The sequence below is a fragment of the Macaca nemestrina genome, chromosome 1, assembly GCF_043159975.1.
Source record: "Macaca nemestrina isolate mMacNem1 chromosome 1, mMacNem.hap1, whole genome shotgun sequence".
NCBI classification, from domain to species: Eukaryota; Metazoa; Chordata; class Mammalia; order Primates; family Cercopithecidae; genus Macaca; species Macaca nemestrina.
This window is the reverse complement of record NC_092125.1, coordinates 19,587,305-19,615,074: the sequence shown is the minus strand read 5'-3', so window position 1 is coordinate 19,615,074 and position 27,770 is coordinate 19,587,305. Positions and strand designations below refer to the sequence as shown.

The 27,770-nt window shown below is 41.3% G+C and overlaps 1 protein-coding gene across 3 annotated transcripts in view; it reads right to left on the bottom strand.

The window, feature by feature from the left end:
* Positions 1 to 2,446: 2,446 nt before the first annotated feature.
* Positions 2,447 to 27,770, bottom strand: part of LOC105499145 (TATA-box binding protein associated factor 5 like) — a 33,627-nt gene continuing 8,303 nt past the window's right edge. The window contains exons 2-5 of one of the 3 annotated variants that reach the window (XM_011771616.2): positions 23,705 to 23,849; positions 19,454 to 19,558; positions 11,520 to 12,244; positions 2,447 to 4,424 (exon numbers count right to left, since the gene is read on the bottom strand). In XM_011771616.2, the coding sequence (XP_011769918.1) occupies positions 3,627 to 4,424; positions 11,520 to 12,244; positions 19,454 to 19,558; positions 23,705 to 23,846 (1,770 nt within the window). In that variant the 5' untranslated portion in view covers positions 23,847 to 23,849 and the 3' untranslated portion in view covers positions 2,447 to 3,626. Of the gene's footprint in view, positions 4,425 to 11,513; positions 12,245 to 19,453; positions 19,559 to 23,704; positions 23,850 to 27,770 lie in introns of those variants that run through there. The other 2 variants (XM_011771615.3, XM_011771617.3) reach the window with 2 other exon arrangements.

The following is a 27,770-nucleotide window of genomic DNA, read 5'->3' as shown; positions in this document are numbered from 1 at the left end:
TGCTGGGATTACAGGTGTGAGCCACCATGCCTGGCCTCAGCTGCTTAAACACTTCCTCACCTTATACACATTTCAGAAATTTATCATTGTGGTTCAGAATAACAAAATATTCTGAAGTTTCTCTTTTTTTTTTTTTTTTGAGATGGAATCTCGCTCTGTTGAGTGCAGTGGCATGATCTCGGCTCACTGCAACCTCCGCCTCCCGGGTTCCAGTGATTCTCCTGCCTCAGCCTCCCAAGTAGCTGGGATTATAGGCATGCACCACCACGTGGGCCCAGCTCATTTTTTAATATTAGTAGACACAGGGTTTCACCATGTTGGCCAGGCTGGTCTCGAACTCCTCACCTCAGGTGATCTGCCCGCCTTGGCCTCCAAAGTGCTGGGATTACAGGCATGAGCCACTGCGTATGGCCTGAAGTTTCTTTTAGCCATATATTATTTAGGTCTGTTCTTACTGCCAGGTCCTAATCCTGCTTGTTTCTGCTAGTTTATTGGGCAGAGGGAAGCAAAAGTCTTGTAACTTTGGCCGGGAACCTTTGGTTACTCCTAACCTCAGTTCCGTCTTTACCTGGTACTGCAGGAATGAAGGGAGACAACAGAGTAGGGACAAAAGCAGGAGCTCTGCAGCCAGAATGCCCAGGTTAAAATCTGGCCTTCTCGACGACCAGCTGTGACGCTTGGCAAGTGACTTAATCCTTCAGCACCTCGGACTCCTCATCTGTGAAATGAGGATAAAAATACACTCCCTTCAGAGGGTTTTTGAGATAAAATAAGTTAATTTTCATAAACCTCTTGGAGCAGTTTCTGGCCCATGGTAAGTACTACCTACATGCTTATTAAATATCCTTATTTCTTTTTTGGAGGTTTTAAAAAGTATTTTTCTATATCTATGGCTATACCCTCCTGCTAGAACCTAAGGATACTGAATCTATGGAGCATATTCAAGACCTGTGACTATTCCATGTCAGACGTGGAAGAGTAACAGAGCATTGCTGCGCATTAAGTACGTCGTCTACAAAACGGTGCAAGTCCCAAACGCCTACCCTTTGGAGAAAAGAGTGCAATCTCTAGAGTGTGACCGCACCTTCAAGCACTCGAGTGGACACAGGCACATGCACACATCCCTCTTGATACTTCTAGGAATTTGGGAGAGTTTTGATGGGCAGTCTATAAAGTCAAATTATCCTACATTAAAATATGTTCCTTTAAAAAAACGCAAAGCCCACTATGCGCATGAAGAACTTGAAGTTAAATCACAAGGTATGGACATGACTGGTGAGGTGAAGACTCATCTCATACAGTTTGTGTTTAATGGAGATTCTGCACTAACCGCCCCCCACATACAAAACCTTTCCAAATCATTCTGTCAGAGATATACCTTCACTTCAGAGAATAATTCCGTCCAACTTAGAGATTTTGTTGTTTCTGGTAATATACCACAGCATCTCGCCTAAGAGTTTGCTTATTACAGATCAGAACACATTTGAACACCAGGCTTTACTTGCAGAACACATGGACGGTGATGCCATCAGGCTACTACCAAAGGACCCTTCTTCCAGTGTCTCAAATACATGGATTTTATAAATAAGAAACATTTCTGATTAGTCGGCGTTGTAGGTTCAAGTAAAAAAAAACTGGCTAGAATTCTAGTCTTCCTACTTAATTTCTTAATGATTCTTGGTGTCTTTGTCAGAAAACTGTTTGTTTGTTTGTTTGTTTTGAGACAGGCTTGCTCTGTCTCCCAGGCTGGAGTGCAGTGATTTGATCTTGGCTCACTGCAACCTCTGCCTCCCGGGTTCAAGTGATTCTCCTTGCCTCAGCCTTCTGAGTAGCTGGGATTACAGGCGCCCGCCAGGCTAATTTTTGTATTTTTAGTAGAGACGAGGTTTCGCATTGTTGGCCAGGCTGGTGTCAAACTCCTGACCTTGGGTGATCTGCCCTCCTTAGCCTCCCAAAGTGCTGGGATTACAAATGTGAGCCACTACACCCGGCTGAGAAAATTATGTTTTGAAGTTCACTTTACTTTGAATGAGCCCTTTATCTGGAATTGTTCCATACATAGTTTGAATTTATTTAACAGCCCAGTTCTTATGCCCCTTGGAGATTTTATAGTGGGGTCTTTGAAGGAAGCGGGAAGTAGGATCTCATCAAATGACTCTAGATGGTAAAATACATGTTGTCTCCAGTCAGCAACTATCAATCTTGGATGTACAAATAGCATTAAATGCCATCAATAATCCAAGTGAATACTAAGGGAATCATGATTCAAAGTAAGCTAAACAGAATCCAAGAACAGATAAAAATGCACCTTCGTTGGGGACAGTGTGGCCTAGGTAACCGACGGGTTATTGCCCTGATGAGAGGTGAGAGGTATACCATCCCAGGACGGAACACTCACCCGCCTGTTCTCAGAGTTGAAATGAGATGCCAACACTTTTTTTTTTTTTGAAACTAAATACATTTTAATAGAAAACAAAATACAAAATAACTCTTTTCAGAAAACAGAAATATTTAATCCTTTTTCCACAAATTAGAACTTGCTTTATCCTCAGAGCATAGTTTGATATGCGTGCGTACATACTTACGATTCATTTCACAAAGTGTTCATTAGACTGGTATTGCAGTGCAGGACGTGGGAGCAGTTCATTGCAGGAGAAAAAGACGTGGAAAAAGCCACACCTCTGAATGGTGATTCGGAAATTCAACATTTTTCTAATTCTATCTTGTTACTTATTACTCCAAATTATTCTTTATCATAATCTTTCTTTTGAGGGGAGAGAATTATTAAGAGAAGTGCAGCTATGGAAAGAATTTTTCTTTCCCACCATCACTGCAGGAGCCCAAAATGTTCTCAATCAAACCCACCCACCCGCTTCCAGAAACATGTCAGCCGGAGTGATCAATCTGTCACCCGAAATTTCCCTTTCTCCCAATACACTGTGCTACCAAATTCTCTGAATTCCCTGAACCTCAAAATTCCAAGTATCAAAGCCAGTGCCAGGAGTCAAACCTGAAAGATTAAAAGCAGAGAAGGTGCCCTCTGCCAGTGCTAGGTTTCCTCATCTCAATAATAATAATAATTATAATTATAATAACAATAATTAAAAAAATCCTGGTTCTCTGTAATTACGGAAAAGGAAAGACTATTTGCCAGGATCATCCCCTCCCCTTTCCTCGTTCCCGCCCCGCATCCCTCTGCCAACAAGGACTTCCCTCGCACCCGAGGGCTGGACCACGCGTGACCCCTGTGGCACCGCTTCTCCTGAGGGTGCTCTACAGCCACCCTCTAACCAAACCCAGGCCCAGTCAGATGGGGAGAATGAGGCAGAGACAGGAAGGTGCTCGCATGCGCGAGGTCACGGTAGGATCTTCATGAGGACTTGTGAGTGACCTCCAGGGCATCCTAATTATTGGTCACTCATCATTGCCTCGCTTCTGCCCCCCTCCCCAACCCTGGCCTTCAACACTGTGGGGCTGAGTGATGGGGGACCTGCCCGGAAGGAGGGCCCAGGAGAGAGGGGAGGAGGGGGCTCTTTCACAGTCAATGATTCAATCTCAGCTCATTAAAGGATTGCAACTGGAGGCTTTCCACCGTTACCCCAGTCCGTTCCCACAAAGTTAAAAAATTAATGTTCCTGATTTTCTTGTGTAATTCCAGTCACCAGAAGAAGGTTACAGGCCATGAACTGCACGCTCAGGACGTTGCTCATCTGCCCGGTGTACACGCCCACGAGCTCGCTGGAGGAGCCGTCGGCAGGTGCACTGCCGTAAGTGTTCCTGATGTCCCAGACGCGCACCGAGTTGTCCATGGAGGCAGAGGCAATCAAGCCGCTGTCTGGACTGAAGGTGAGGCTGGTGATATTGTCTGTGTGGCCTCTCAGCTCTTTATAAAGGGTCCCAGAGGCCAAGTCCCACAGCTTCAACCGCTGGTCCTCGCCAGCAGATGCCAAGTACTTACCGTTGGGAGAGAAGGCTAGAGAAAGCACGGGGCCGCGGTGGCCTGTGAAAAGCCTCACCGAGTTCCCCTGCTGAGCGCTCCACAGCCGGACGGTCTTGTCGGTTGAGCCCGTGGCCAAGTAGTTTGAATTAGGGTGGAATTTGACACAGTCCACATCTGCCAGGTGTCCTGCATATATCCTCAGCGGGTACGTCCGATCAAATGACCACAGCCTGGCGGTGCGGTCGTGGGACCCGCTGGCGAAGTACAGGCTATATGGACTGATGTCCAGATCCCACACAGGATAGGCATGTCCTTGGTACAACACAGTGTTGGTGAAACTCCCCAGATCCCAGTATCTGATGGACATGTCTTCAGAACAAGAGAGCAACCCTGAGCTGTCCGCGAGGAACCTCGTGCTGTACACTGGTCCGCAATGTCCCCGCAGTATCTTCATCTCTGTGCCTGCATTATCATCCTCATCATCCTGGCAACATTGGGGTGGGGTGGGAAAATAAACACAAGAAAAAAATGTTCAGTGGTCTGACAAGGAAAACAAGTCCAGGAGAAAAAAAAGCAGAGAACTGAGACTGCTTGGGAAATAGCATCTATCCAGCAACTGACAGTGGCCTTGCCCCAGGAAGATAACTCATAACTGAATAAAAGTCTCTTACGACTTACAAATTGCTCTCCTTAAATTCACCTTGCAGCTCAGACTATATCAGATTAAAAGATGCAGAAATGCAAGGCCATTATAGAGTGATGACTGTGGACCTTACCCTTCGATTGAGGATAGCTTGTATGGTTACTTCTGATGCGTGCCATTTGAAAATGTTTACTTTCGAATTTCTGTGAGGCTCTTAGATTCTTCTATTCTATGGGCATTGCCTTCATCCGTCAGTTTTAGCTGCTTTATAAGCCATACTGCTCTCTGTTTTTACTCCATTTTACTGACAACAATATTTTGTCAAGTCCTGACATTAGTCCCTTACTCCCATGATGGGGGTTAATGATGCATGCAACACATGAAGGCAGATGTGGTATCACTTCAAGATTTTTGTTTTTTTTTCAGACGGAGTTTCGCTCTTGTTGCCCAGGCTGGAGTACAACATTGTGATCTTGGTTCACCACAACCTCTGCCTCCTGGGTTCAAGCGATTCTTCTGCCTCAGCATCCCAAGTAGCTGGGCTTACAGGCACGTGCCACCACGCCTGGCTAATTTTTTATTTTTAGTAGAGATGGGGTTTCTCCACGTTGGTCAGGCTGGTCTCGAACTCCCGACTTCAGGTAAGCCACCCGCCTCGGCCTCCCAAAGTGCTGGGATTACGGGCGTGAGCCACCGCGCACAGCCTCACGTTAGGATTAACACACAACTATTAGTTCAGGCATGGTGGCTCGCATTGTAGTCCCAACACTTTGGGACGCCAAGGCGGGAGGATCACTGGAGCTCAGGAGTTGGAGACCAGCCTGGGCAATATAGGGAGACTCTTTACCAAAAAAATTAAAAAAATTAGCTGGGCATGGTGGCGCATGCCTGTGGTCCCAGACACTTGGGAGGCTAAGGTAGGAGGCGCCCTTGAGCCTGGGAAGTCCAGGCTGCAGTGAACTTTGATGGCACCACTGCACTCCAGCCTGGGGGACAGAGTGAGACCCTGTGCCAAAAAAACCCCAAAACGAAAACAAATACAAACAAACAAAACCCAGAACCATCAGAGGAGTTTAGCCAAAATAAAACCTGGATGTTTTAATAATTAACAGTAAGCTAGAAAGGTACAGTTACTAGTAAATCACAGCCCCCACTGCCTGGTGACCAGCCACAAACTGCTTGGTGTCTCAAAATAAATCAGAATGAAGTTTTTAAAGTGACTTTCTGGAGGGTCTCAAAAAACATTTCCCCCAAAGTAACCAAACAAGGCGTGGATTCAGAAGTGCTTTAAGCAAAGCCAAGCGATTCATGTGATTCTTCGAAATAATTTCCTGTGTGTGAGGACAGAAAAGACGGCAACTAATGGTACTCGGAAAGAGTCCCCTTTCTTGGTCCCCTCCCTACAAGTATACCATCTGTTTTCAAAATTCATTTCCCTTTGTTCCCTCACAGATAAACTCCTCAAAACTACAGCTGTCTCTTCTGTCCCAGAATTCATCAATTAAAATGGGTTTTAATTAAATACCAGAAGAAAGGAGTATGATGAAGATTCCTGAACCAGTCAGCTTTGTTGGTTCATTGCGGCAGCCTTAGGTTCTTGTATAAGAAAAGGGCACCCTTTTTTTTCTACTTGAAAATGGTTAAATTCAAAATAAAATGAATGCCTCCCATGTGTACATATTTAAGAAAAAGTTGAGAGAAAATAAACACTGATGTTCATGAATATTCAAAATGGCTATTCCAAACACTCAACATTAAAAATACATAAGTATTTGGGAGCTGAAGGTTCTACTGAGTGCTACCAAAAATATTAGTAATTTTCCTTTCCAAAGAAGTTACAACAACACTTTAAAATTTCAAGAATGACTCACTGCTCTACACCAGAAAGTTTATATAAAGACTGTGGGAACAAAAATGACACCAGATGAATTAAACAAAGATCCTTTGAAAGTTAACTGTGAATTAAAGGACATGTTACTGCCTCTGAGGGGTAAGTGGTCTTCATTTGGAACAAGAAGCTATGGAAGTGGCCTTCACCTCCGCAGTCGTGAAGGCATCACAGTTGGAGATGGAGAGGTGCATGGGCTAGGAGCATGGGCTGGGAGTACAGCTGGCGCTCCCCAGGGATCTTGATGATAGTCCCGGGCTGGTGGAAACGTGCCCAGCTGACTCTGTAGACCAAGGAATGGAGAAACCAGAATGTTCCTGCTGGCTATCACTGTCAGCCCTCTGCCAGGACCACAGCTTAAAATAACCCAGCCACATTTTCTGTGTGGCTCAACCAGTCCCACGCGGGCCTCAGTGCAGTCAAGCAGCTGAATTACAAGGGCCCAACCCCATGGGTTCTCACTTCTCTCTCCTGCCGACAGGATAATACCATACCCTACGATTCAGCCTGAATATTCCACAGTAATTGGGTATGCATACCAAATAGAAATGTTTAATTTGTAAAGCATATTCATGTAATAATAAATCTTATTATGTACATTATGAAACATACATGAAATAGAAATTTAAAAAGAAAAATAAACAGAAAGAGATCACGTATAATCTCATGCCCTCTTGTGCTGTAGTTTGCTGCCCTTGCTCTGGACTATGGAGTCCCTAAAACCTCAGATTTGTTATGGCTGTCTGCTCCTGGACTCGGTGGCTCCAACTACCTCAGAGCTCACACTCACGTTTCCCCCAGACCAGGGGTCCTTTCTTGGGGTCTGGAATTTAGCCTCCATCTATTCTCTCATTAGCTGTCAGTGGAACAGGAAGACATTAAATTTGGCTGGACTTGTGAGTGGATCAGACTTGGAAGCAAGTGAATTACTGCTACCTACGTGAGAGATGACAGCAGCCTGAACTAGAACAGAAAAGTTGGATACTGGCTAGCATGAATCGACATGTGCTGTTCGTGTAAAATACGTATCAGATTTCTAAAACTTAGGACCAAAAGAGATGTATGTAACAGATTTCATGAATAATTTTTTTATATTGCTTATATGCTGAAATAATTTGTTCATATTAGTTTGAATGAAATACGTCATTAAAATTAATTTTAACAAATTTTTACCCTTTTTAGATGTGGCTATTAGAAAAATTTAAATTACTATAAGGCTCACACCATATTCCCATTGGATAGCATTAATCTAAATGACAATTTTATACACAGATTATAGAATTGAGTATTGATGCTAATATTGCCTTCTTTACTTTTCAAACCTAAATAAGACCAGATTGAGGGGAAAACCACCAGACATATAAATGAATTGCACACAGCTGTTTTATTGCTGAGTTAAGGTGGGAGGTGCTGGTAGTGGTGAGGGTAGCACACATAGCTGAAAAGAAAGAAGAGCAAATCCTTGGTTTGGTATCTCTGTGGTTTTGCCATGTTGCTCAAATATTAAAAATACATAGGTATCAATCAACAGGGGTAAAGGTTGGACATCATTTCTTTTTTTTTTTTTTTTTGAGATGGAGTCTCACTCTATCACCTAGGCTGGAGTGCAGTGGTGCGGTCTCGGCTCACTGCAACCCCTGCCGCCCGGGTTCAAGCGATTCTCCTGCCTCAGTCTCCTGAGTAGCTGGGATTACAGGTGCCCGCCACCATGCCTGGCTAATTTTTGTTTTAGTAGAGATGGGGTTTCACCATCTTGGCCAGGTTGGTCTTGAACTCCTGACCTTATGATCCACCTGCCTCAGCCTCCCAAAGTGCTAGGATTACAAGCGTGGGCCACTGCACCCGGCCAGATATCATTTCTATCTCCATTTCATATAGAACAAAAGATGGAGAATGAAGGTTTCACTTTTCATCTCAGTGTCTGAAACAGGAGGAGGGCTGCTCATACCAAGGTGAAAAGCAAGGGACTGCTATGTCACTTAACACCTTTCCAAAGGTTAACCTAGATGATCTTCGAGTGGGAGACAACAGAAGCTACAGGACAGTGCTGTGAATTCAGTTTTATTTGGCATAATTAACAGAAAATTTTATGCTTACATAGAAGATTTTGGTTACTGTTTTCCTTTTTTTTTTTTTAAACTGAGATATAATTACATACTATATAATTCTTTCAAAGTGTACAATTCAATGATTTTTAGTACATTCACAGAGTTGTGCAATGATCACCACTATCTAATACAGAACATTTTCATTACCTCACAAAGAAATGCCACACCCATTAGCAGTCACTCTTATTCTCCTTGCCCAGCCCTTGGCAACCACTCCTCTCCTCTCTGTCTCTATGGACGTGCCTATCTGGATATTTCCTATGAAAGGAATAACAGTAGGTGACCTTTTATGACTGGCTTCTTTCACGTAGCATAAAGTTTTCAAGTTCATCCATGTTGCAGCCTGCATCAGTGCTTCATTTCTTTTTATGGGCAAATAATATTCCACTGTATGCATACACTACATTTTATTTATTCATTCATCTTGATGGCCATTTGGACTGTTTCCATTTTTTGGCTATTGTGAATAATGCTTCCATGAATATTCATGTACAAGTGCCTGTGTGCACGTTTTCCATTCTCTTGGATATATGTCTGGAAGTGGAATTGCTGGGTGTGAACACCATTTCAAATACTGTTGAAATACTGTATTCACTGATTTATGTAATAGTTATTGCTTCAAAAAGATGAAAGCAGAGAGTGCAAGCTGGCTTTTTAATCTGACTTACATAGTGATTTTGTACTTTCTATCATCTCATTAATCCATGTGGCGTCACCACTTGCTTTTACCTCTTTGGTTTCTCTAGTTATATGAGTTTGTGGCTCCTGTATTAAGAGTCTCTCTTTTTTTTTTTTTAAATATTCAATCTTTCGTTTCAAAATAATAGTCTGTTTTAATTATGCACTCTACAAGGGAAAAAGAAAAGTCCAAATTTTCACTGGAGAAGCATTAAACACCAACTATCACAACTAATTTATGCCTGGCTTCCCCCCCAAATACTTGTCAGAAACCAAAAAGAAAACTTCCCAAATTGCTGTGATAAAATGGGCGGGCATGCAGAAATCCCATGCAGGAAGCCCCTCAACAACAGAATAGGAGAATCTCTGCTTTAGTTCTTAAGTTTAAAAAAAAAAAGTTTATTCTTAAAAAAGGCAGAGGCTAGCTAGCATCTACAGTACTTTCAGTACGAACAAGGATGGAAAGCCAGAAATGCTTAAACAAAACCACCATTCCAATGACATCTTTTGCTCTCTTCTTGATGGGACATCCAACTGTTTAAGCCTGAAACACAAATGTCACCATTGATGCTTCCTCTCCCTTACCCCTACAGTAACCGAATAACTGAGCTCTCCTCTAGTCTGTCCATGTCTCCTTTGCCACTGCCACTACTCTAGTTTGGCTGCCGTAATTGCTCATATAAGACAGTATCACCACATCACTTCCTGTCTTAGCCCCTCTCCTAACTCCAGCCATAACTTAGTTTCTTTCAGTTCCTGGAATTCCGCATGCGGTTCCTCACTTCTGAGTCTTCAGATACACTCCTGATACCCGGAAATACACACAGGACAAGTCACAGAGCTAGTTATCAGTAGTGGCCAGAGTCTTAAAATGTTTTATTTTGGTCTACTGTTATCAGATGTCATAATGCTATCTTCCTTAATATTAATTTTTAATGCACAGAATATCCACTCTGTATCATCAAAGCTAGTAAGGTCAGTATAAATAATTATTTTTTGTATTTACAGAAAATTGAAAGCAAATGCAGGCAGTATTCCTCAGTTTTATCAGAACTCCCAAAAAGAGAACTGTCTCCAAGGAAAAGAGATGTTTGAAAATTCAAATACAAATGTAATAAAAAATATTTTGGAGAGTACCATAAAATTCTAGTAAAGCTTCCACACAGGAATCTAGACTCTTTACTTATCATAAAGAAATCCTTCAATTACACTGTCTTGGTTGCAAGAATCAAAAATTCAAAGGCCATCCTAACTGGAAGCGGACTCAGAGAACAGGAACAGGAAAACACTGGTTTAATTTAGGGTACCCAATATTCTTAACATCCTTATCATTAACTGTAATTTAATTAGACTGATTTTTTTGCTCCTTAATTTTTCAACATTGTGTAAAGAATTTTTCATCCAAAGTAATGTGAGGCAAAGCTACCTGAATGTCAGTGGTGATAAGACAAAAATATTTTGGCCCACAGCCAGTGGTCCTGAAAAAGGACCACTCTGAAGGAAAGTTAATTCTGTGAAGTTTAATTTCTATCTTCCTTGGCCCACATTTTTTCTAAGGTAGTGAATTTTGGTGACCTGAAACCCAAGCTGCGCCTGCCGTTTTCAATGACTGTCCTAAACCGTTACAAGTCAAACAAGATTGAACACTGACTGACGGGGGAGCTGGCAACTCTACTTCTTGTGTTACTTCTCCAAGTGGGGTCTGGGAACACCCTGTAGTACATGAGCCACAGGATATGCACTGGCCTCAGAAAGCCAATACCATCCAGTGTGGTGAGGGTGCAGGAACGCCAGTGTTCTTACTACTGTTGCTGACACTGTGAAATGGCACAACCTTCTGTGGGGAAAATAATATTCATTATAGTTTACAATGCAGGCCCTTCGACTCAGTCATCCTACTACTGATTATTTACGCCTGAGCAAATGTGCACACACATAAGTGTATATTTACTGCAAATCTCAGCTAAAGTCAATATTAGCTAAAGTTCTTTCATTAGGCTTAGTGTTGTTATCCACATTTCACATAGTATAAATACTGAGCATTGACTAATAACATTAAGTTAATGTTGCTATAAATTGTTTTTGCATCTTAGGTTAGGCATGTGCAGGAATTCAATGGCTACAGGTTACATGGCATTAGTGTGGCTTCCGCTGTAGGATGAGGAAAATTAGGAAGTCCATTCTAAGATATGTCATGTTTGTAAGGACATTCTAACGAAATTAGGAAGGCAGGTACAGGGAAGAAAAAAATGGTATTCATACCTCCTCCTCCAGAATATCACAAGCCAAATGGATGCGGGACACGTCTACTTGATGGGGCTCTGATTTTAACTTCTTGGATCGTAAACTCCAAAGTTTTATACAGGAGTTGTCAAACCCAGCAGCAAGCAGCTTGCTATCGGGGGAGATTTCTGCAGTGTTCAACAGCTGCTCTGTGTTATAGAAGGCATAGAAGCAGATGGTAGTAAGGGAGGGAGGCCCATCCTTGACGCGCTTAATGCTCTCCTGTAAGACCTCTAGGGCAGCCTCGTTCTGCAGAATAGGGCTGGGCATGTCAGGGGGCTCCAAACCGTTGTTCTCACTGCGGGAGGAGCTGCCACTGGCATATAGCTGATAGTCTGTTCTCTTGGCAGGCTGCACATCAAGATGGATATGTAAGGTGAGGACTTTGCACAGGGCAGTATTGTTGTCACTTTGGAGGTAGCGGATAAGGTAGTTGTAGCTGTCTTCTTGGAGACGGACCACGTACTTGTTATCTAGGAATGCTCGAAGCTTGAAGTTAGACAGGATGTCCTGGATGGTTTGAGTGGTCTGTAGCTGCTCAATGACATCCTTCTGGCTAGCATTCTGCAGAAACATTCCATGGAAGCGGCTGTAAAAACTTTCCACTGTGCTCTTCGGACTGTTTTGGACCAGGTTGAGATGGAGGTAGACAAAGAGAGGATAGAGGAGAGGCATCACTTCGTGGCTATGCTGGGAATCAGAATCTACAATGAAAGAAAATGAGGGCTTTATAATCAGCATAATCTTACAGAATAATGTGATCCCTCCTGGGGATCACCACCATCACATAATGCTTTCTTGCCAGGACCCCATTTTTAAGAGTACTGATTGAACTATAAGCCCAACACAGGATTCTGGAATTTCAAGGCCTTTTGATTGAAGAAAGAGCATGAACTCTGAAGTCCAGCAAATCAGGGCCTGAAGCGGGGCACAACTCAGGAATTCAATGCCCAGAGTGGTTAAGTGACTTGCCAGAGTTCACAACAATATAGTGGCTTGTACCCAGGTCTTCAAGATTTAGTATTTTTTCCCAATACATTAGTGTTTCTTCAAATTGGGGACCTCAGATATCTGAGGGTACTTGGATATATTCTTGGAAGACTGAGTTCTTCACAATTTTTAACTTGATGATAATGTAAAAAATAATTAACACACAGTATATTCAGAATTATCTGGATGTCCGCTTAACAAGTTAAGTACTGACAAGTGATTTTAGTGCTCTAGTTTGTGTTTTGTAATTACTTTTGGCATCCACTGTCTCAAGTAAAATCAAAGCACTTACTTTAGTGGGTTCATTAACATGTCTGGCTATACAGGCTAGCGTGTCCCATGTTAACATGACAGCCTTTATCCACAATTGTCTCATCAGCATATTCATTCTGATTTTGCTGGTTAACAAATTCTCTTTTGCAGTGATAATTTACAAATAAGACCATTTTATGTCATTAAGACTCAACTACTTACTAATTTGAGAGTTTAGCACCATGAAACTATAAGACAGAGAATGTTATTTAAAAGGTGTACAGCTTGAATTCATGGGTGAATGAGAAAAGAACAGAGGTATATTTGACACCTAAATAAGTGCTCAAGGCACGCTGTGAGGGAGCAAAGGCTTTGATGTGATTCATACACAGTGGGGAGAGAGCAGGGCCTCTGCAGGGCAGAAGCCCCTCAGGGAGCTGAGACCAGCCTGTATGATAGTCACCAGTGCTGTCCTGATGCCTGCTTGCAGCAGCAAGTTGGTTCTGGCAAAATCCATTCGTTACATTCACTCAGTGTTATTTTCAACTTTACTGCTTTTGAAGTTTTGCTTGTTCCTTATCTGTAATGAGTCTGGGTTTCGTAAAGAAATATAACCATAAAGGTTTTATATCTAGTATAATGTTTGTACATATTTAAATAAATCAAAATAAAAATGTTTTAAGTCAGCACTTATGTTTTGGTAACATTTTTTTTTTTTAATGAAAAGACATCAATACAGGGTTTAAGACTGAGGAATACTGCATCAGTGAATCTTGCCCCCTAATGTGATGATAAAAGACATCTGCACGTTATTTCTGCTTAACACCCTATTTCACTTTATCACAAGGTGAATGAATCTGCTGTACAATATTCATAATATGCATTTTAGAATAAATGTATCCCAACTCAAATACATTATTTACAAGATGAAAAATTACCACCGTCCCACTGAACTGGAAGTTAAGACAGCTACCCAGCCACTTTGGGCTCCTCACACCTCTGAATCAATAGGCAAGGAAAGGAGTTACAGTGTTAGCTGGGGTGACTGATCCTGCCCAAGAGGAATTGGAACTACTACACAATGGAGGTAAGGAGGAGTATGTCTGGCTTAAGGAGATCCCTTAGGACATCTCTGTACCCTGCCCTGTGATTACGGTCGATGAAAATGACAACAATCCATACAGAACTGTGAATGGTCCACGCACCTGAAGAATGAAGGTTTGGGTCACCAGGTAAACCATGATCAGCTTGCAAGATGAGTGCAAAGGGAATACAGAATGGGTAGAGGAAGGAGGCAGCCACGAATACCAGCTACCACCATGTGACCAGTTACAGAAATGAGGACTGTAATTGTTGTATTTCTTATTTTGTTATGAATGTTTGGGTGTGAATATCTATATATAGATATACAAAAAGCAAGTATCTTTGTATTCTTTCCTTTCTTGTCCCCTTATCATATAACATCGAATTACTGACTTTATTTTTTTCAGATGGAGTCTGACTCCGGTGCCCAGGCTGGAGTGCAGAGGCGTGATCTTGGCTCATTGCATCCTCTGCCTCCTGGGTTCAAATGATTGTCCTGCCTCAGCCTCCCAAGTAGCTACAGGCATGTGACACCATGCTCAGCTAATTTTTGTATCTTTTTTTCTTTTTTTTTTTTTTAGTAGAGATGGGGTTTCACCACGGTGGCCAGGTTGGTCTTGAGCTCCTGACCTTAAGTGATCCACCCACCTCAGCCTCCCAAAGTGCTGGGATTAAGGGTGTGAGCCACTGTGCCAAGCCAGGTTACTAACTCCATATCACAGTATTTAAGTATTAAGTATTGCTTACCTCACAGTATCGAAATTATAGAATATCATGGAGAGGAGTAAACATCATCCAAGGACTTTGCATCCTCCTCTAGGGAAAAGGTTAGTGTGTTTTTTGGTTGTACACAGGATAATTTTATCAGGTTAGGTGGAAGTATGAACTTGTTATTCTCTTTATTTGGTGATTAAGTATGGAATAAGGAGATGCATATGAGTGTCAAGTTAACAAGGAGTGGACTTGCAAGGTTACTTTTACATGTCAAACTGTGGGTGGGGCGGGGGGGGGCACGGTACACAGTCAAACATTATTTTAAATGTTTCTGTGAAGGTATTTTTTTTCTCTTTTTAAGATGAGATTAACACGTTTAAGTCAGCAGACTTTGAGTAAAGCAGATTACCTTCCATAAAATGGGTGGGCCTCACCCAATCAATCAATCAATCAATCAATCAGTTTAGGCTTTAATAGAAAAAGACTTATCTTCCCCTAGTACAAGGAATTCTGCCAGCAGAGAGCCTTTGGATTTGAACTGCAACACTAACTCTTTCCTGGGTCTCCAGCTTGCTGGCCCGCCCTGATTTTGAAAGTGCCAAGCTTCCACAATTACATGAAACAATTCCTTAGAGTAAAACCTCTATATATCCATCCTGTTGGCTCTTGGCTCTGTTTCTTTGGAGAACTGTGACTAGATTTTGGTATTTCTTTTTCCTTTGTATTCTATTAGGATGAAGGATTGTTCTCAACTCCTTAGAAACAGAATTTCTGGCTCATTTTCTAAAATGAGAGACATTTTAATTGAGTAAGTTTAGAAAAAAACCTAGCTATCAAGAAATAGTGATGTACTACTTTAAAACTTACTGAAATTCACTGTTGCTTCAGCTCATAGTTTCAAAATTGCTTAATTGCTCTCTCGTGTCTGAAGAGAACAGTGTGCTGGGTATAAAACAAAACAATTGATCAATTTGGAAGAAGGTGAGATTCAGAATTCCAACTCCCATTTTTAATTATTCCCTTGTAATCATAACATACTCTATATTTTACTGAAAGTGTACTCACTTAAAATATATATTTTTCTAACTGCAAAAGTAACAAACATATCCTCTGAAAGTACACTTTTTCTTTCTTCTATCTATCCACTGAAATGTAATGAATGCCTACCTGGTGCCCAACTCTACTGGTGGTAAATGAGAGAACAATAGAGTTTTTCACGAGTTCATGGAAATTAGTAGTCCACGGAAATTGTTTAATTTAGTATCTACTAAATTAAACAAAACTAATCCTGTTGGTCCTCATTCTCCTCTACCTTTCTTCAGGGTTTGGCTCTACTGACTGGCACTCCTCTGTCCTTTATTCTGAAATCCAACACTACTTGGTCCTGCCATCACTCCCTTTTTGGTTCCTCTTCCTCCTGTCAATCCTCAAATGCTCATTTCACTCTAAAGAATTAACACTGGGTGTGTGCCTCCTAGGAGGCAGGCACTTTACATTCATGATCATGTTTAAGAGTCACAGCTGGCCCTGGTTCAAATCCAGAGGTTGCTTGACTCCAAAGTCTGTGTTCTTCCCACTACACCTCCTGAAGAAAGGACCTATGGCAACAGGTGAGCTCACAGAATCTCTCATCTACAGACAACCTGTGGAGGAAAAATACATTCAGGTGGATACAGATACAGATACTCTTATATCTTTCCCTAGTATCTTCCTTTGAGATTTTATCATTTCTTAAGACTTTTAATTTGCATCTCCATATAGCTGATGCTACACGTTCTTTATCACAAGTCTTTACCTTTCTCCTAAATCCTAGCCTCAAATTTCTCACTGCAAGCTATGCAGTAGGATGCCACTGTCATGACAATTTAAAAAACATAAACCCTTCTGACTTATATCTTTTCAATAAACCTTCATCTCCACTCCAGTCTTAAAGTCTGAGCCATTGCCACTTCTTCCTCCTTTACTTCTGAGCCTGGGAGATTCCACCTTGGTGATTTAACTATGAAATAAAGCTCCTGCCTTGCAATTCCACAATGCTGTCAAATTCTGGTCCTTTCTCACCTCATTTCTCAACATTGCCAAGCACTTAAATTAACAGTCAGTCTCCTTGCCATTCCTCTTACAAATAATTTTACAAACTGCTTTCAGACTAATATTCATTGATCTTCAGCCTGAAAGTCTTATTCTCAACAAAGCCTTAATTATTCCTGTAGAGTCGTCAAGCCTGCCTTTTTGCTCATGTTATTTCTTACCCAAATCACTCCTCTTCCTTCTCCTCTTCCAGTCTACTGAAACTCAGCCTATCCTTCAACTGCTGACTTAAATCCTACCTCCCGCTCAGGAAAGCCTTCCCTGACTACCCCCAACCAAATCACTTTCTCTTTCCATTCTGAATGCAATTCCTATATAATTCAGAAACCGATCTCATGCTGGTCTGTGAAAATGCTTATGTGATATTCAAATTTTATTTAAAAACTTTTACCTATAGTGTTTTTATGTTAGGACTGCTTCTAAAATAGATTAATGAGTATATCTTATACTTTATCTTGATGTTCAGGAAATAACTATTCATTTGATTTGGTTATAAGCTCTTTAGAGACCTGAGGGTAGAGAAAAATATTCCAGGAGCAGCAGTCCAAAGTGATCAACATATATTAACCCCTTTTAAGTAATGATCCTTTAAACCAAAGGATTAAAGAATCAAATTACAGACAAAATAACAGACAACTTTCTCAGTTCAGAAACAAAGAAAGAACCTAAAGGAAATGGCTGATAGATTATAATCTTTTGAAATGTAAAGTTCCGGCCAAATAATTCTTGTGGTAGTAATTTTTAATGGTAAAAGATAAGTATAAAGTAATCAATATATAAACCAAAATAATACACCTGGCCTTACACACTGAGTTATCCTAGTTTTTATATGGCCCCCATAATGGTTAGCATTTTAAAGCAAAGAATCTATATTTACTATAGTCTACAGTTGGAGAAAATGGTCAAAATATTTCAGGAAATAAGGGTTACAAAATCAAACCCTCTGGGGGGTTACCTTATCAGTTTCACGGTTGTTGGGTGATAGAATTCATAAGTAGAGAACAGTCTGTTTAATAGTTACAAAAACGAAAAATCATGAAAATTAAGGCTTTAGTAAAATAAGTCTATTACGTTTAAACTGAAAAGAAGGAAGTTTCATTAATTCTGCATATCATATCAATGTTAAATATTTCAGGGCAGTGATCAATTTCCACTAAAGATAAAAAAAAGAAAAACTGAATTTATAGTGTTTCTTTCATTCAGAGGTAAGAACTTAGAGATACTTTTTATCATTGGCATTGGTTTCTGAGGCGTTAAGCAATTTTAGGAAAAATTTAACTCAGTTTTTAGAAAGTTATTTTACTCAGTTAAAAAACTATGATATTATTCTCTCTATGACAGATTTATTTTCACCATACTAGTGGTGCGGAAGCTGGTTTAGAAAGAAATGTCTTGGCTGGGTGTGGTGGCTTGTGCCTATAATCTCAGCACTTTGGGAGGCCAAGATGGGAGGACTCCTTGAGGCCTGGAGTTTGAAATCAGCCTGGGCAACACAGTGAGACCCTGTCTCTACAAAAAAATTAAAAAAAAAAAAAAATTAGGTGTGGTGGCGCATGCTTGTGGTCCAGCTACTCAGGAGGCCGAGTTGGGAGGATCACTTGATCTCAGAAGGTCGAGGCTGCAGTGAGCCATGATCATGCCACTGCACTCCTGTCTGGGCAACAGAACAAGACCCTGTCTCAAAAAAAAAAAAAAAAAAAAAAAAAAGAAGGAAATTATCTGGCTTCTTTGAGCCTGTCTCCTTCATTCATTCAGCCTGTATTTATATTAAGTGCTGACTACATGCCAGGGTAGATACTGTCCTAAGATATATTGATATGGTCCCTGCCCTCATGGAGCGTATAGTCTAATGAGGAAAACAGACACAAAGGTAAATCAACAAATGTGTAATTTTAACAGAGATATATTCTGCCTCATGACAGTGAGATGGCTTTTGTCATGGATATGATTTATTTCCATTATGAGTGACACTCAGATGACCCTAATGACATTACATACATTTGTGTATTTTTTAATCATTGAAGCATAGGTATATAATAAAATAAACTCAATCGCATAATTTTATTGTTACAGAATTGCAATGATTTTTGCAGTGAAGTATTAATACACTTGGTTGATTGCTAAAGTGAGTTATCCTGGTGTAAATTTTTATGTTTACATCTCTTTCCCATTTATCTTCTGGGGCTCTTAATGTTTTTCTTCCTAATACGTGGTATAGTATCTTTTTTATTCTTATATCTCAAGTGGTCATTCTGCCACTCACAAACTGGTCTAAATGACAACTTTTAGTATTTTTGCCTGTTCATTCATAAGGACTATTTACTTGCACTTTTGGAAATAAGGGGCAAAGCCCATTGTGAAATGTACTACATTATTAGTAGAGATATAATGTACATTTCAAATGTGCTGTATTTAAGGATGTTTCTCTGCATGGCTGACAGTTTTTACTTATTCAATACAAGTCAAAAGTCACTATGCTGAAGGCCATGAATAAAACACCCAGAGCTCTGCCCTTATAAACTTAAACCTCATGACTGAACTCTTCAGGAATTCCAATAGACCATAAGTTTGAATGCAAGAACTGTGTTAAGAGTACCTTCAAGTCCCTAGTATCTCATACCAATCGTGGAATATAGTTGGTTCTAAGATAAACTTGCATCACTCTATTTTTTTCTTTTTACTGCTCCTTGTGGAGCAGGGCTAACTCATAAGCAGTGTGCCCAGAGTTGGTCTGTATTACTCTGTTTTCTTAATAAGAAAAGGTTCTAGATCTGAGTACTTACCAGTGAGAAAATTCCGCAGTCGTCCAAACTGTACTTCATATTGCTGGGGTTCTGCCTGGCAAGGGGCTGCAGACACTATGTTGGCACAACCAGATTCTGATTGCACTAAAGAGAAGATACACAAGACAGGGCAGGAAACAGAGAGATGATTATTAATCCAGTATGTGGCAGGGCGGAGGAGGGTGTTGTGCACACATGCACAGCAACTGACATTTCAGCAGGTTTCCAAAGTGTGCTGGGTCTTGGTTAAATACGACAGACTGATGACACTTGTTTCTCTCCCCTCCCTCCTGAAGTTCAATAAAATGAGGGCCAGGGAAGGAAAGGCATAAAGCACAGGACAAGGTGAATGAGAGAAGACAAGTACATAAATTCATGAGATTTATCAGGAAATGTTTGACCCTATGTTCTGACATTTCACAGGTGCCTTCGTGTGAGCTCATTGTCAACCACTGTGCTGGGCACTGAGTGGGCCCCTTCAATCTGGAAATTCATGTCTTCTAGTTCTGCGAAGTTTTCTTGAATCATTTTGATAATTCCCTATCTTCTGAGACTCCTACAATTTCAAGGTCGGATCTCCTGAACCAATCCTTTCATTTTTTTCTCCTATTATTCCATTTCTTTGTCTTTTTGCTCTACTTTCTGAAAGCCTTCCTCACCTTTTGGCCCTTCTACTGATTATTTCCCCCTAGATTACTTATAATACCTAATGAGTTTTTATTTTTTACTATCATGTATCTAATTGATAAGTTTTTTCATTCTCAACATTCTTTTTTTTCCCCAAACAGGCTATGATTTTTGAATCCTAAGTATCTGAAACAAGGTATTTTTGAAGTTTTCTTCTGTTGCTTTCCATCTGCCCTTCTTATGAGATATGTTTCTTCTAGGGTTCTATGGCCCCTGGCTGTCTTACAGTGAGGCGCTCTGGGTGGTGAGGCTCATCCTCCAGGGTGACCAGGGTGAGCAATGTCCCAACATCACTGTCTTTTGGTATTTCTTCTTGGGCAAGTTGGACTCCCCAGGGAAGGATCGTTTACTTGCCTTCCTGGAGCATGGGTGCCTGGCTGCAGTATCCCGGGCAGATGAATTGGTGCGGGGGAAACAAGGTTGGAGTCTCAATAGTCAGTATGTAAACACACACTTCATCTCCAATCTGAGAGTTTATGCTTTCTAAAAACAAAAACCAAAAACCATTCTCCTCCTGTTTACAAGAGGAGTCGGGAATACTGGGGAAAGAAGGTGGCTAAAAACCAAGGGAAGCCACCTTTAACCGTATCCTGAATGAAACATGAATGCATTTTGGACAACGGAATGTGGATGGAGAAATGGTGATGAATGCGGCAGGACTGAGGGAGGCATAACAGGAAACAGGTAGAAAGGGAATCACAGGTGAGAGGAAAGCCACCCTACTCCAGGAGAAGGAAGAGAAGCCAGAAACGAGGACCTGCTGCAAGCCTGCATGCAAGGGCGGGGCTCCTCCTGCTCCTTCTTGCCCCCACCTTTAGTTATTCTGTCACTAAATCCTACAGATTCCTAAAATTTATCTTCTCCTCTCCACTCCCATTACCACTTCCTCAACTGAGGCTGTCTTCACCTCTCACTGGACTGTGTCTTGTAACTACTTTCCCCGATTCTAACCTAGGCTGCCTTATCAATACTGCCACTAGACTGATTTTTCTAAAATTCACATTGGAAAACTTGGATACCCTCCTCCAATTTGTTCCCTGGTAAATATCTAATGGTTCCTTTGCAACTCAGCTCACTCCTTCAACTATTTACTGACCCCCAACTATGTCAGGAATCACAAAGCCTTTTGGGGCGCCTTCCTTGGCTTGCCAGCCTAATTTGGATGATCTTTTGTGCTACCACTGAACCTCCCCCCTCACAGAACTTACTATCTCATGCTCTTCTTCAATCACTGACTTACCTGCCTCACTTCCCAACTAGAACACTTAGCTTCTCAGAGCTAGGGTCAAATCATAGCTATCTCTAGAACTTTTCAGCACGTGGGCTACAGCAGATGTTCACTAAATGTCTGCTGAAAAAAGAATTCTTCAGATTACTTAATTAATGGAAAAATCTAGGACAAAATCTTCCGATAATCATATTTCATGTTTCTCACTTTTCCTGGTGGTTTTCCAGCAACACCACTTTGTCCTAATAAGCTATTCTATTGAAACTAAGACAACTTAGATGAGCAAAGTTCTTGAAGACTGTTTAATATTGTTCATTCCGACTTTGTATCAACAGCAGCAAGAATTACTGCTCCCTGGTTCCAAAGGATGCAGGGCAGCAGATTCTTGAAACAGCTGGGATGGCATGTTCAGAAAGAATTACTTTACAGTGGGAGAGAGGTGTTGTAAATGGACTCTCCTATTCGAACAATAAGGTACTCAGTATTCTATACCAAGCTCATAATCTGGCCCCTGTTAAGGGTATCTCTGAGGAGTTTGAAGGGAAGGAAGAACAGGTGGATCTGACCCTGAAATATGTGGCGGCAGGCTGCTGACCAGGCTTCTGTTAGTGTTTCAGAGGGAGTCAGGAACCACTCCTTTGAGAGCGTCCTCAGGTTGTTACTGTCCTAGCACTCTCTTCCTATGGCAATGTCAATGAACCCCGGGTCCTTGACTTTGAAGGTATATGAAAAGAGGGCGCTGAGGTAATTGCTGCTGCTAGGATGGAGAATGAAACCATTAAGAAATGGAGCAGGTGGTGACAGATACTTGGAAGAGCAGAGAAAGTCCAGGAACAAAGAAGAGAGACGAATGTAGCCTGAGCATGTAAGAAAGGGAACCAGGACTGAGCTGCAGAAATCACTGCTAACTCCACCTCCACACACAGTCATTAAAGTAGTTTATAATCACCCTAAAGCATCCCAGCATTTTTTTCCCCCCCAGAATCTCTAGTAAATAAGTTCAGTAAAAGCAAGTCCTGTTATGCTGGGTGCAGTGACTCACACTTGTAATCCCAGCACTTTGGGAGGCCAAAGTGGGAGGATCGCTTGAGGTCAGGTGGTCATGACCAGTCTGGGCAACATGGTGAGATCCCATCTCTAACAAGAATAACAAGCAAAAAAAAAAAAAAAAAAAAAAAAAAAAATTGAGCCAGGTGGTTGTGCATGACTGTGGTCCAAGCTACTGGGTAGGCTGAGATGGGAGGATCACTTGAGCCTGGGAGGTTGAGGCTGCAGTGAGCTGTGACTGCATCACTGCACTCCAGTATGAGTGATGGAGAGAGAGCCTGTCTCAAAAAACAAAAAACAAAAAACAAAAACAAAAACACAAAAAAAGAAGAAGAGAGTCATATTACATAGAAACATGAACTCACAAAATAGCTAACAACTACAGTTGGCCCGCTGTATCTGTGGGTTTCACATCCATGGATTCAAACAACTGCAAATCAAAAATTTTTTGGGGGAAAAAACCCAAAGTCCCAAGAAGCAAACTTTGAATTTACCAGGTGCTGAATACCATGATGAATCCATGTGAATGAGGTGATATGTAGGCATTGTATTAGGAATTATAAGCAACCTAGAGATGATTTAAAGAATACAGGAGGATGTGTGTAGATGTAACCTACTATGCCAAATATTATACCACGTCTTATCAGGAAGGGACTTGAGTGTCCGTGGATTTTGGTATCCATGGAGCGGTCCTGGAACCAATCCTTTATGGATACTGAGGGATGACCGTACTTGTTAATCCAGATGGAGTCAACTCAAGTTTTTCTAAAATAGAATCTGATTTCAAAACATTCAAAAACAAAACCAAATTTAAAAAACCTCAGGAATGTGTCTATAATATAATATTTCCAACTATGGATCCTGAAGTACTAATTCATTCAACAAACCTGACTTCCACATGTGAAGCTCCATGCTGGAGGAGAGGGGACCTGTGCAAGAAGGGGACAGAGGGACACCCTGTCCCTAAAGGTCTTGTAGGTTAATTGTTTACGGAAGGAAAAAGTTGCACATACTTTCAGGTACAGATAAAGTAACTGAATGGTCCTGAGGAAGGAAATGACTTTGGCCAGGAGAACCACAGAGGTTATCAGAAGTGGCATGTGAGCATGGCTCTGAATGACAGACAGGGTCTCTGAGGCCAACATCATTCACTTAACGTAGCTCACTGAGGTTTTTGGTCAGTCTGCTCTCTCTGGCACTGTCTTGAGAAGAGAAGCAATCCCACATGGATATTGACGTTGAGTTCTCCTGCTCCAGGTTCACCCCACCAGACAAACCCCCACCATTACCTGTTAGATTGGCCGCCATCTCTTCAGCAGTCTGTGACAGCCGCAGTCCTTGCTTCAGGGGACCGTCTGAGTCCACGTACTGCCGGCGTTTGAGGTAGCAGGACACTGCCATCTGAATCTGCTCGGTACGCACTCGTTTCATGACCTTCGAGGGAGGCAACCACAGGATGCAGAGACATCAGGGGCCTGGGAGAGCAACGCATCCAACTGCACCATCGCGGATGGGTAGGATACGGAGGAGAGGAAGACCAGCCATGTGGCTAAGTGGCCTAGTTAAGACGCAAATCTAAGTTCCCTAATACCAACGTGGTATACTCTTCCATTTTGTCTGTTTCTCCAATGACAATACAACGAACTTCAATTATAGAAAATATGAAAAGCATTGATAATAAAGTCCTTAGTTCACCCCCAAACGCTGTTTAATACCAAGACTCCAATCAGCCCCATGAAACTTTTCAGTAGAGAAGCTAACAAAGAGCAAACAGGGCCAGTCTGAAATTTAGGGCCTTTGATTTCTCCTGCCTACTCTGTGAGAGAGGTGTTAATTAGCAGTGAACTAGCCAAAAAAGCAGGCAGGAGGCAGTGCCAACTCAAAGACCACAGAAACTGGATAAATAGATGTTAACAAAGTATGAAGTTAACAATGGTGAAGGGGATTGTGATATTTTTGCTTAATAGCCAGGAAAAGGCTGCCAGCTCCAAGTCAGGGATTTGCAAAATGTGTTTTCATTTTAATTGTATAATATTATTTACCTTTTTCATTCTTTATTTTAAACCACAGGTACAGAAAGGTAGCACAACACTAAGAGGGTATGTTTATGTGTTAGCATATGTCTCATAAATTCCTGTAAGAAAGGAAAAGAAAGTGGTAGGAAGTGACCTGAACAGAAGTAAATTATTTTTGAATAATTCAAGCTAATTTGTAGGTTCACAAAAATAAAAAAAGGGAAAAAGAAAAAAAAAAAAAAGAGGCACTGTTTCCTTTGACTACTGAGTTTATTATCAAGAATGACAGGAACCCCTAGTATTGCCATGGCCTCAAACACTACTTTGTCAGAAATAAATACTGCAGTCCAGATGACCAAAGACAGCTGGATGAATTTTGTGGGTTCACTGCTGTCATGTAAAACATACTTTCCCCTCCAGGACCAAAATATTGTGTCCATTTTGGAATGCATTTCATGTACGCATACACACACGATCACCCCAACCAAAGCAACATTCTCTAAATCAAGGTTTCCCAGTTGTTTTGTGTGGGAGATCTGTTTTTGATCATTTATTTGCATGTGTTTAAGTTTCAGTACATCCATTATTATTTTCCTTTGAGAGTTCTTTCATTCTTTTATTTTATTTTTGAGACACTGTCTTGCTCTGTTGCCCAGGCTGGAGTGCAATGGCACGATCTCAGCTCACTGCAACCTCCACCTCCTGGGTTCAAGTGATTCCCTGCCTTAGCCTCCCGAGTAGCTGGGATTACAGGCCCACACTACCACACCTGGCTAATTTTTATATTTTTAATAGAGATAGGGTTTCACCATGTTGGCCAGGCTGGTCTTGAACTCCTGACCTCAAATGACTCACCTGCCTTGGCCTCTCAAAGTGCTGGGATTACAGGTGTGAGCCACCATGCCTGCCCTTCCATTCTTTTTTAAGACGTAAAATTCCACCTTTTCCAGAAATCTATTTATTTATTATATTTATTTTTTTAGTGGAGAAGAGGTTTTGCTATGTTGCCCAGGGTGGTCTCAAACTCCTGGGCTGAAGCAATTCTCCTGCCTTGGTCTCCCAAATTGTTGGGATTACAGGCATGAGCTACCATGCCTGGTCTTATTTTTCTTTAAACATAAAAAAATTATTTGTATCTAATTTTCGTCCAACTGCAGTTTCTTTTAGTGTGTGGTGAATAACTGAACAAATGTTTTGCCTAGTGACTGTAGCTAACACACTGTCCCAATACCATTTGCGAGTAATTATTTGCTTCTAAACTGATTTGTGGGAGCCCTTTAAAAATAATACTCTGAAGACCCACTTTTCAGTTCCCTAAAAGTCATACAACACAGCAAACTGTGAAGGCTAGAGACACAACCACAAATATATACACATATAAATATAAAATGTCAGGACATTTTATGTATATATTAAATCATATGCATAGAAAGATTACATTATCTGTGCATTTTCTTTCTTTCTTTTTTTTTTTTTTTTTTGAGACGGAGTCTCGCTCTGTCGCCCAGGCTGGAGTGCAGTGGCCAGATCTCAGCTCACTGCAAGCTCCGCCTCCCGGGTTCCCGCCATTCTCCTGCCTCAGCCTCCCGAGTAGCTGGGACTATAGGCGCCCGCCACCTCGCCTAGCTAGTTTTTTGTATTTTTTAGTAGAGATGGGGTTTCACCGTGTTAGCCAGGACGGACTTTGTGATCTGCCCGTCTCGGCCTCCCAAAGTGCTGGGATTACAGGCTTGAGCCACCGTGCCCGGCATGTGCATTTTATTTCTAGATCGCCAAAGAGTTCAAAATATTTGTTACAAAGAAGGGGTACTAGGTCTGTGACAGTTAAAAAGAAGGGACATTGTGGTTGTGAAGCAGTGACATAATGAAACACAATAATAAATTTCTAAATACTGAACTCTCTTCTCACTATGAAATTCACCTTGCTTGTGTATGGTGTGTTATTCTCTCACTGCATTGATGACTTGGGTTACTTTTTAATTAAGTTGTTTTATTAAATTGCTAATCCAGGGATTCTGATACTTCTGAGAGTGGGGTCCCTGCTCCCATTCTCTGTGGCCACTGATCAGCACTGCTCTACTAGCGATCCTCCAACCTGGCTAGACATAAGAATCCCGTGAGTGTGTGGACATGTCTAAATAATTCCAGCCCTGCAGATTCTGGTTCAGTGTTATATTTAGATGAAAAAAAGTTAAATGCACACAGAGGCTGTGACAGTACTGTCCTTTCCCGTGTGGCCCAAAGTCAAGACGAGTCAATCCAACCAGTGCCTCTTCCCATCACTTGCTAAAACTGCTTTTCACCTAACTTCAAGAGCTCCTAGTCTGTGGACTTTCCCAAGCCAGCCCAATTCCCTACTCTAGCCGAGACTGAAATCTTTCCGACTTCTACACTGCCGATCTTTTGCTGACTTGGGAATGCATGCACGTATCGATGTACATCCTTGAGCATTCTAGGCAGATGGGCCTGGATCTCTCAGATCACCTCTGACAGGAAAAACCCTTGCGTGTGAAAGACACACAAATGACTGATAGGGAGAACAGACTCTGTGATGACACAGTGTCCTCAAGGTGAGACAATATACCTTTGTGTCTGAGGAGGAAGGGAAAAGATGTGAAGTTATGAAAGAGTAAATAGAACGGAGTAGAATGAATGATAGTCAACACTGACTATATTTAAGATTGCTAGAAGCTAGTTTGTAAAACTGATTCTAACAAATGTGCTTAAATTAGCTGCCCCAAATAGCAGTTTCTCTGAGTCCAAACTACCATTTATGATAAGGGCACTTCCCTGAGTGGGGGTGGTGAGCCAACTGTAGGGCCATGGATCTTAAATGCAGGAATTCTGGCAGTGACTCTCTTGCATAACCATGCTGAACTCAAATACTAGATAACGGCCCAATCAACTTAGCTGGGTTTTCTTCCAATGTACCTATATTTCAAGTGGCATGGATAATTAATGAACCTGAGATAACTCGGTCCCCTCCACCCAGATTGATTTCCAGAGTTCTAATATCCAAAAGAAAAAAACTCTCCTTAAACTAGATCCAAGTCTCTGGAGAGACTCATACATGAGACAAACAGTGCAATTTCATTACCTGCCTAGCTTTTCCTATAATTATAAAATCTTTCAAACTGAAATTGGATTTAGATATAATTATACTCTTTGTTACCATTTCAGAATTTCTCATAATTTTCAATTTATATAAAATACCTAACTTTCAGAGGTAAAAACAGATGTCAAATACTCTGCTCTTCATATCACATTGTTAGTATTTCTGGAAATCAAAATGAGGATTTTGACACAATGTATATCTATTCTCATATATCAACAGTTGCCA